The sequence below is a fragment of the Morone saxatilis genome, unplaced genomic scaffold, assembly GCF_004916995.1.
Source record: "Morone saxatilis isolate NCDOM2014 unplaced genomic scaffold, NCSU_SB_2.0 Contig2, whole genome shotgun sequence".
Lineage (NCBI taxonomy): Eukaryota > Metazoa > Chordata > Actinopteri > Moronidae > Morone > Morone saxatilis.
In genome coordinates this window covers 8,266,432-8,277,286 of record NW_023339762.1, presented here as the reverse complement: position 1 = coordinate 8,277,286, position 10,855 = coordinate 8,266,432, and the positions used below count along the sequence as shown (strand labels likewise).

Sequence of the window (10,855 nt, the reverse complement as noted above, 5' to 3'; positions counted from 1 at the left end):
AGACTGCAACCAGACAACAAACAGAAAAAGTTTGACATATAGTACTGGATGATCACCAGTGAGAATGTGTAAGACCTGACAATATATTTTTGACATTTATGTTAGTGACATTTTATAAAATGTTGCTTTTCTTAGGCAAGGGTTTCTTTTTGTTTTGGTTGAAAGGAACCATAAAAATTAAGTTGACCTGACACCTAACGAGTTGTGGCAAAACAACCCTTAGGAAGTTATTGTAGTTGTCCCCTGGGCTCATCAAATAACTCCCAGAAGTCTCTGGGGGGAGGAAGAAGCTATTATTATAACATTCCAAACATTTCCTTTACTCTCTCCCTATTCTTCCCTTCTTCTCCTGCCCTGTCTCCTGTCTCTCTCTCCCTTGTTGGGAGTGATGTCAGAATCACGGATTTCAAAGCCATGACAGAGCACTTATGCAGACAAAGCCTGGTTGCAGGAAGGGGCAGGGCCCTTTCACTTCTCATTTCCTGTGCCACAGGAAGTGCATTCCTTAGCCACTGGCAGTAAGGCAGCAGTAAAAGGCTGAGTGTTACTGCAAGTTCCCGGCAACAGGCCAGCCTCCAGGAAAGGGAGCTATCTCGGTGTGTGTGTGTGTGTGTGGACGAGGAGGAGAGAGGGAGAGAGAGAGAGAGAGAAATGTACAACTCTTTAATGTGAGTTCTTAAAATGTTAATGAGAAAGAAATGGATTTTCTTTATTCTTTCTTTCTTTATGTTTAAATATGAAATTCTAGTCTAGTCTTGACAGTCTTTTCCAACAGTCACTGGCGCTGGTTTGGTAGAAATCAACCCTTAATTCAACTCCTAATTTACAGATGTGAAAATATCCGTGAAGAGGGCTGCAATGGCCACAATGTAAGATAGAGATAATCCTTGGGGAAAAAGGCACCTCAAAGTAAAAGTGCTTGTTTTTTTTGCCACTGACAAGTTCATATTGTTGTTTCAAGTATCTGACAACATAATGGAAGAGATCCCTACAGAGATACACACTTTTCTTTTTAACCAGAAACAGCTGTATTTGCAAGAGGAGGGCTTGGCGCTGATGCTGACCCCGTGTCTAACCTGTCTGCAGGTCTGCCTTTGTTTGTGTTTTTTGTGGTTTTTAAGTGAAAAGACATGTATATTTGTGCTGGAAAATGATGAGTATGAGACTGTAGCTGGCCGTGTGCCTTTTTGACTCCCTGATTACAGAAGGATGTGGTTTCTACGGAAAAAAATCACAGCCTCCTCACCTATACGGGAATACCTGCTGTTGCTTAGGCCTCCAGCAAAGACAGGAGACTTTCATTTTTTGGACATACTGGACAACAATTGTGAAAAAAAGAAAAGAGGTTCAAGAGAGTGGCTGCAAACGACTCTTGGTAATAAATCTTGGTAATAAATCTTCTTAATGTTCGTTCTTTGAGCAACGAAATGAATGAAGTGATGGTGAAAGTCTTGTTTGGCAGTGATTTTAGACACATCAGCCTCTGGTTAAAAAAGAGGGAATGTCGGATTCAAACCTCCCCGGTTATACACTGATCAAGGCTGAGAGGCACAGTTCAGAATCACAGAAGTCTATCAGTGGTGGTATGTGCATCTTTGTTGACAATAGATGGGCTACAGCATTCAGGAGAAAGTCTGCACCCTTGATTATGAAATACTGGTGGTCTCATTTCGACCTTTCTATTTGCCAAGAGAATTTGGTCAGATCGCTGTCATATTAATCTATGTACCTGGGCCAGACTTTGAAGGGCCGGTAACCAGGATTGCAGAGAGCTACAATAGCGTGCTCTCCTGTTCAGCTGACCAGCCCGTTTTCGTCCTGGGGGCCGATTTTATCTCTTGAAACTTGTTCAATCACCTCCCCGCAGTACTACAAGCCGACCCGAGCCATCTGATGCGCACCCTGGATAAGTGGCGATATAGCAGGTGCTTATAAATCAGTCTGTAGGCGAGGCTTGCAAAAGTCTGATCACAGCAAAGCTTTTCACTTGACATGCAAGCTCAACATTTTTTGAGTGAGCCAAATGATTCTGGAAACTGTATAAGAGCCTAGCGGGAAGCATCCTATCTTTCAACATGATCTGAACACTGACAGGAGCAATAAGCTGCAGAAAATGGGGAACATGGCCTCCGTAATTTAAGGGAAGCCCCAAAAGCAGCTAAGTAGTATTTATGATGAACTCTTGAGAGGTAAAGCTGAAGCGGACTCACTCACTGTACAGTGTATTTCAACTTTTACCTCCATGGAGACGTTCTAGACTGATGGCTAATAGAAATCTACAAGAAACCCTTTGACCCAAGTGCTGTAAAGGTAATAAATGAAAGTAGTATCTGGTAGAATAGGATACAGAGTGGTGATACATAACCATTAAAAAGCGCAAATTCACTACATCTGCAGTCACGTACATGATCCATCCACACATTTATGCATTCACACACACATCATAAACACTTGACCTCATGACAAATTTCAGTCTCATAAATTTAAAAAAAAAAAAATTGTGGTTGCTAAAGGGTGGACATATCTCAGCATAATTGTCTTGAAGCGTGTTAATTTGCTACAGTCAAACTGATACTTTCTCACAGGATCATTTGTCATTATGTTTATCATATCTTTCTCTGTCACTTTCATCATCTTGGATTCCCAAGAATAAGTGTCTACGACAACAACTTCATGAGTTATGAAAGGGGACTCTGGGGCAAAATGCTGTGTGTATGTGTTTCTGTCTGTGTGTTTGTCCTTCTACGAAGTTTGATCATGTTACGTGAATCCATTTAAACGTTATGCGCCTTTTTGCTATAGACCACTTTGTCGCTCTCCCTTTTTTTCAGTTGGCTTAAACAGTTGATTAGCTGGCTGGCTCATGACCAGCCTTTCCACAAAATCTATGAATCCATTTGGAATTTATGTAACTTTTTGCAATAGGCCACTTCCACAGCCACACCCCCTTTTAGCCAATTTGCATGAACACAAACACACACACATACACGCACACATACACACTTGACCTCCATGCCAAATTTCGGCCTCCCAGGGTGAAAACTGTGGCTGCCAAAGCGACCGACCAACTGACAGAGCCAGCTATAGATCTGCTGGTCGACGCAATAAAAACTAAACCTTAATTAAATGTTAAACAAATTTAAGAGACAAAGGTATAAAAGAGATGGATGGAGGTGTGGATGAGTTTTTTTTCTCTGCGTCAAGCCTTTGCCCTTGCTGACATGTTTATTCACGCTGTAGGATTCATAGCTCTGAATAGTTTTTTTAATGAAACTGCCTCTTCAACAGACCTCAAACACAAATCACCATAAATACTTTCATCTTCATTATCCACCGTCAGTCCTGTTAAACTGATTTAAGTTCATGTGTGCTATGCTGCCTGTCTCCGTCTGGCCTGTTTCTGATTAAAGTATTTTACCGTGTTACTGATGTATTTTTCTAGTTCCCTGACTCTGTGTATGTTTGTGTGTCTGACTCTTTTGCTTCTGTAGGACAAGGGAAAAGGAAAAGGTTTGGTGAAGAATGCCGCCTTGGAAGAACAGGATGCTCAAAACCTGGAGGTTGTCTCCTTCTGTGAAGACGTGGCAAAGTAAGATCCTTCCTGTGGGCGTGCAAATAAAGCCTTCCTTTGACTATTATTGAACTTTGTTGCTTGTTTGAGTGCTTTGTAACCTTTTGATATTTAATAATAACATTTTATAGAAGCACCTTATGGAACTGGCTTGCAACCACAGTTTGTGTCAAGTGTAAACTTACCGTGATGTCACCCATTGTTTATTGAGCCGTCTGTAGCCGGAAACAATGGGGGATCGCTTGGTCACACAGCTAAACAGTTCACCGAAATATGTTTCCGAAACGATTTTAGGTGAAAAATAGGCAACACAGTACCAGAATCTTGATTCATATTTGATCAGCACTGCCCTGGATGGACATACTGAGAATGACTTGTCAATCATAAGGGAGCCACGCCAAAAAGTACTTTTCTTTATCTATCTAGACATCATTACTTCTGCATTGCATTACATTACACAGACTTAATGTTGTTTTGATTGATTTTGTTGTTTGTGTGTATGACTCCAGATTTTATATAACAAAAAGGATTAAAAAAAAGTATCTAAATATTACAAAAAATCATGAGTGGTAAAGTCAGGGGATCACGAAGTTCATTAGGATTCATCCTCGTGAATGTATGTACAAGATTTCATAGCAATCCATCTCGTAGTTTGAGCCAACATTGCCATCGAGGCTAGGGGCGAGGCCTCTAGCAAGGCCAAAAATATCACTTTCTTTCTTGTTTGTGAATGAGCATAAATGCATACTTATATCTACACATAAGTGCATGTTCTGCAGCTCTGTTTTCTGAGCCTGAACGAGATGTCTCACTCCGGTAGTTAGTTTGGGTGGAGTGATGATGAAGCTGTGCTCAGGGAATCAACTTTCATTACGATAACAGTCGACGCCTCCTGTCTGCCCAGCAACTTCACTGCCTGCATGTTGGTCAACACTCACTCTGCACAGTTAATTAAAAGGAACTTAACCTCTTATAAGAGTGTAAATGAGAAAAAAAAGGTACCCTTTAACCCTCCCAACTATCCAAGTCAGCAGTATCACAGAGTCGAAATTACAGACAGAGTGATGACTTATTGTGCACGGAGGATGTTTCGACTTGGGAGAACATAGTTAGAATGTTGAATTTAAAGTATTTTATATAACCTTATCATTGTGCATAAAACTACCTTTTTATTCAGATTTGCTTTTTCTCCCCTCCATCCAGTTCTCCTGTTATACTATACTGCCTACAATGCTTCCAATAGTCTCATTCTGTGTGGAGTTTGCATGTTCTCCCTGTGTCTGTGTGGGTTTCCTCGGGGTGCTCCAGTTTTCCCCACCATCAAAACATGTATGTTAGGGTAATTCTCCAGTCAGTGCCCTTGATCAAGGCTCTGGCTCAGATCTGTACAGTGACTGCCCACAGCTCCTGGAACTTGGGATGGGTTAAATGCGGAGGAATTTTTTCTGTGTACATTGTACTGTGTTTGACTGTATATGTGACAAAGTAGATTCTGTTCTATCCAAACAATCTGATCCATATGCCAGGTTGGCTCTGACTGCCCCTTGTTGTCTTTTCACTGGCCAAGTAGACCAAAATACGAAAACAATGTATTGACTCTTCTCTGTTTTTGTTTTTTTGTTTTTTCCCTACCAGCCTGCGCTCCAAATTCCCTCATGGCGACATGTCCACCAACCCTGGCTATGTCCTAAGCCCTGTCATTACCCAGAGAGACAGTGGAGGTGACAATAGCTCCTCTGTCAAGGTTTCTATTGAAATCTCAGAATCTCAGCAGCCTGTAACCTTCACCTGTGACGGTAAGCATCCAGTGTCTAACAATACCATGAACCATCTTTAACCAGTTCTTAAAATAAAATTAAAAAAAGAGCAAATGGAAGATTTTTTTACTAGATCATACCGAGCACGAAACCTGTCTGGATATTTCATTTGAATTAGGCCGTTGATCATGAAAATGATTTTAGCAGCCTTCATCTTCTGTATTTCAGAGATATTAAACAACTACAATGGAAACAGTGTTACGAAGTGTATAAAACCCTCTATACACCATGGCCTTTAAGTCAGCCAACAGCTAAACCTTGTACCCACTTTGCCTTTAAGAGTGAGTAGCTCAGATTGCAGATATGAGAGCTCTGAAGGAGGAAACGACATTCACAGCCGCCAAACTCCTTACCCCCTCCCCACCTCATTTTTCTTTTCATTTTTTCTGTCGTGGGAAGTACACTTCGTTCCTTTTCCGCACAAATAAAGGTTTGTCCCCTTGCCATGCAGTAGCCATGTTGGGCAAAAGGGACTGGAGTCTTTTTAGTTTTGTTTTGTTTTTTTCAAGGACCCGCTAAGCTTTTTGGTTTCCTTCCATGGGTGTTTTGGGAGCTGTTATTGGCTAACCCCTTGTAATACACACACAGAACTACAACCACTGTGATTGACATGTCTTTTGGGATTTGAAGCCAAGCACACGGCCAATCCAGTGGGACTTTTTGTTAGACATATTATCCCAGCTGTGTGACCAAGTTAACCATTGTCTGTGCAGGTCCTTGAGGATCTGCAGTAGGCCACTGTGTGTGTGTGTGTGTGTGTGTGTGTTGATGTAAGTCTATTTTAGTGTGTCTGCTAGACCGTCTGCTGTATGTTTTATTGTCTGTATATCTGACAACCCCGCTGAAAATTGTTTCTTGCACGACAGCCAACCCATATATTTACAGATTGGCAAGTCCTCCGCACTCTCTCTAGTGTATACATTGTATGTAACTAGACTGTCCTACTGACCCAGACACCGCTCTGTAGATCCCAGTTCAACAGCAACAACCTATAGGAAGTATATTTACTACTTTCCTCGTTGTAAATCCTAAATGTACTTTCCTAGCTTCCTGCTCTGACTCCTGGTTTACCTCGTCTTCCTGCTTCTGCGGAGTTCACCTCCTTTAATCCCACTGCCAATGTCACTTCCTAGATACGCTTCCTACTTTGCTAGTATGATGTCTAGTTCGTTGTTTCCTGGTTGACATCCTATGTTTTCAGCAGCATGTTGACCCACATAGTGGTGTTTGGATTCCTCCGGTTGGACGCTGCGGAATCTGCTCTCTGGAACAATAGGCCTCAGTTCTGCTCAAAGCTCGGATAGAAGGATAGAGAGAGATAAAGGACAGGAAGGGTATTTTTGCATTCTCCTCCTTTTTCTCATTCTTCATTTCTTTCTGTCTCCCTCTCGCTTGGTGTTCTGCCCTCTTTCTGTTGCTTTTCTGTTTCCATTTTGCTTTTACTGACTCACTCTTCCTTTCTTCTGTTCTTCTTTTTGTCTCCCCTCCTTTCTCTCGCATGACAATATTTTCCTCCACCCTGGTCTCTATGCAGTATTTTCTCACAACTCTTTCTCTCCTTCTGTATTTTTCTGTTGTCCTCCTGATCCTGTCATCACCTCAGAACATGAGACAGGAGAAATGTATCACCCCTTCTCTCTGTACTTGTTGGTTTTTCTCTCTTGCCTTCCTCTGCTCGGATCTTTGCTGTCTTTTCTTTCTCACTTTTTTCTCTTTCACACTTTGCATTCTCCCTCTCTCCTCTAATTTTCTTCTCCTGAACTCTTTTCTTTTCTTTGTCTTTCTGACTTTTATCTGCTTTGGAAAGCAAACATTTTCTTTTTACTCAAAAGGAAATTATGATGTTCTGAAATACGTCTTTTCGTGTTGCTAGTGTCATTCTGTCGCGTGTTTGCCTTTATTCTTTTTCTGGAGAGCAGGCAGAAAGAAAGGCAATTGATTCTTCCAGGGCTTGGCTGTGAACTACTAGGCTTCTGGGGATTCCTAACATACTGTGGCTGAAGAGTGGAGATGGAATGAGTGAGAGAGGGCAAAAGCAATGTATAGAAAGAAATACAAAAGAGAGAAGTAACACAGAGAGGAGGAGGAAGGGAGAGTAGGAGATGAAAGAAATACAAAGGGAGAGAGTCAGAGAAAAAAATCTGAGAAATGGGGGAAACATGACTTCTTAAAGACAGAGTGAAATTAAAGCATAAGATTTATGAAGTAAGAAAGTGGAAAAGGTGCAGAGTGAAATGAAAATTAGACAGATTTGAACATTTCATGTATTGTAAAATAGATAAAATGGTTGGAGTAAGAATGACAGAGGAAAAAATGGAGGGAGCTGGGCTCAGTCTACGGTCTGTGGCGGAGAGGTGTTGGAGAGAGACTTCACTGATTGATGCATCTTGTTACATTATGTCTCAAGATGTTCCTAAGTTGTTTGTCAAGGACAACATGCTGATTTGTCTGCGTTCATGTAGCGCGACATGCAAGAGATTTCCACTCTAGTTGAGAGACCGCTGAACTTCCATTTTCTGTTACACTGCTATACTGTAACATTGTACTTTTACTTTGCTTTTGTTTTTCATTTGCCTCTGTGTCTCCTTTTGTCTTTTAATCTGTGTTTGACAGTTGGACCGGTTACAGAAGCAGAAATCTCTGTTTGCTCTGAGTCATGTAGGGATTAGATCATTGCTCCTTTACGTCTGAAATATGACGGTCCTGTGAATTTAACAAGCGCTGAGTGACTTCTGGCTTTATTCCGCCCTCTCGCCAGCCCTCCCATTGTGGAGACACTGATAGGACATAAAACTTGCATCATAAGTTACTTATTACACTAGTTATTGAGAACGATTGTGGTAGTTTTATTTAACATCCCACCTTACTTCCTAGCCCTTAGACTTGTGTGTTTTTGTCAAGCTGACCATCCATATTTTTGTACACCATTCCCCAACCATGTGTGAAATGGTTACCGGCAAGCAACAGAGGAATGTTCTCGTCTCTTAACTGGTGCCTTCAAAAATGCCCTGCTGGGAATTCCCTTACCACCTCAGAGCGCCTTCAAAAATTAGGCGTGGCCTGCCTAATTGCTTTGTTACAAAATACATGTATAACCTAGGCGACCACCACCACAGCCACACAATCATACGGGACCGCGAAGCTAAAGCTACTGGTCAAGAAGTAAGAAAAGACGCACCATTCCTCTGAAGGGCGGAGGTCTGTTATTCCCCAATCCAGGGGTGGTCTCCCTCCCTGTGTGTCTATGTGAACTATTAAGTAAGCTGAGTGTGTGTGCTCAGTCCAGAGCTGAGATGGTTCTCTGTATGAAGTGTCTGTATCTGTCTTTGTATCTGCTTGCCTGTGTTTGTGTATAGGCAAGGTTAAGAGTGTGCTAAAACCTCTGTAGAAGTAGCTAAACAGTGGAATAATCTGCTGTGTATCAGGTTACGCTCTCCACCCAGTCTTCCCTTGGCCGGACACATCAGATATCGGAGCATACACAAACACCTAGAGCTGACCCCAAATCCCCCTCACTTAATATTGTACCACAACACACCACTGCAATTCCTTTGATTCAAGAACAGGTTTGATTTGCAGTGAAACGCGAGCCATTCAAAACATGGCACGATGGTTTGTGGTTGGAGAGAAATTCTGATAACTATAAGGTCTATAGTTCAGGTCCTACAGCAGCAAATATCTGCCCATTAACAGGCAAACACTCTACATTGTCATTTTGAATAAGACTGTCCTAAATGGGTAAGCTGTAGCATGAAATGACATCTGATCCCTCTAATAAAATGTGTACATGTGTGGGATATGGTGATTGGGGTCCTCCAGATTCATAATTACCTTTACTTGAACCATGCACAGACATTTCTTGTTAATACACCTTGTATCCTGTAGCCTTCCAACTTGTTAGTGTCCTGTAACTGAGGTGTATAACCTTGTTGTTTTAAAAGCAGTTTCCCACATTCTCATTACAGCTTTTCCATGTTTTGCTTCCATCATTCCCTTCACCGATCCCTCTCTTCTTTCTGTCTTTTTCTGTTTCACTGCCCCTCCCTCACATTGGTCTCGTGGTTCCCTTTCTTTCCATCAATATCCCTGATCTCTCTCTGCCCCCTTCCACCCTCCCATCTCTCTCACTATCCCTCCTTCAGTGAGTTCTCCAGTGGAGTTGTTGATAAGTCAGACTCTCTGCTGGGTCCATGACGACCTGGACCAGGTCGACTTCTCCAGCTACCTGCTCAAAGTCTGTGGCCGGGAGGAGGTGCTGCAGAAGTGAGTACACACAGACAGAAAAGTTGTATAGCTGCTGTTGGAGGGGGAAAAAACACATATCTTATCATCATTTTATCATAATGTTAACATTTTATGAATTGGAAGAAACACATTTTCCCAGGCTCAACCTGTACATTTAGTTAAGTATGCATAGGATTTGACTAGGTTTCATTTGTTTTCTTATGCCCTCTCTATTTCCATTTGTCTCTCCCCCTTTCTTTTACTGTCTGCCCTCCCTCTACATTTCTCTCTATCACTCTTGGCATCCTCTCAAAATCTTACAAAATACAAAGGGGAATGGTGGGTCTTACTATATCTCGCCCCGTGCCCTCCTCCCTCTAATCTGAGATGCATGGGAATTGTTACTCCCACAACAGCACTTAAAGGCCCAGTAAACCCAAATTTTCAAAGTTGCATAAGTAACCTGTTGTGATTATAACTGCTGAACAGATGAATGTTATCTATACTGTGCAATCATATATTGGAACTAATACTTACAACCTTGCACTAGCTATACCGAAAATGCACGGGAAAAAAAACCCTACATATATGCTGAGAGCTATTGTATAAAGACCTACAAATCATGATTATTAAAGATGCTTTGATTTGATTATTTAATTACTTCACCTGTAATCATAGTAAAGGCAGCGCTCTCAGGATGGGGCCTGAAGCTATGTACCATCTGCTCAATCCCAAATGTTGGTAATATTTGTTTTTACAGATTATTTAGTGACAGTCCCCAGCCACACCAGTGATTACTTGTTAAAACAAGTAGCAACAAGTCAACACCTTCTAAATAGGCTTTATAATTTTTGGGTCCTTACATCAGTGTTAAAAGCCACTCCTTGACTCTACATAACACATCTAAACTTGAGCAATCCATACAATACAGTATAACTCCATAGAGGGACACAAAAAAAATATTTTTATTATTGTGGCTGTTTTTGACATATCAGGTCTTGGTAGGTTAGCCTAAAAGCTAATTTTGGAAAGGTTATGGATGCTATGGCTGCATTACACTGTACAGAAAACTTTTGGTTCTGATTGGGTGGTGGGTGTGCCTTATTTTTCAAATAATCACTTGCCAGGGTGCCTGGTTAGCTCAATCGGTAGAGCTGGCGACCCATGTACCGAGGCTGAGTCCTTGCTGCAGCGCCCCAGGGTTTGAATCCGACCCCCGGCCCTTTGCTGCATGTCATCCCCT

The 10,855-nt window shown here is 41.7% G+C and overlaps 1 protein-coding gene across 2 annotated transcripts in view; it reads left to right on the top strand.

Moving 5' to 3' along the window:
* Positions 1–10,855, top strand: part of pik3c2a (phosphatidylinositol-4-phosphate 3-kinase, catalytic subunit type 2 alpha) — a 48,072-nt gene that overhangs the window by 15,848 nt on the left and 21,369 nt on the right. For both annotated transcript variants that reach the window (XM_035664602.1, XM_035664603.1), the window contains exons 3-5: positions 3,492–3,589; positions 5,207–5,367; positions 9,531–9,651. In XM_035664602.1, coding sequence (XP_035520495.1) covers positions 3,492–3,589; positions 5,207–5,367; positions 9,531–9,651 — 380 coding nt within the window. The remainder of the gene's footprint in view (positions 1–3,491; positions 3,590–5,206; positions 5,368–9,530; positions 9,652–10,855) is intronic.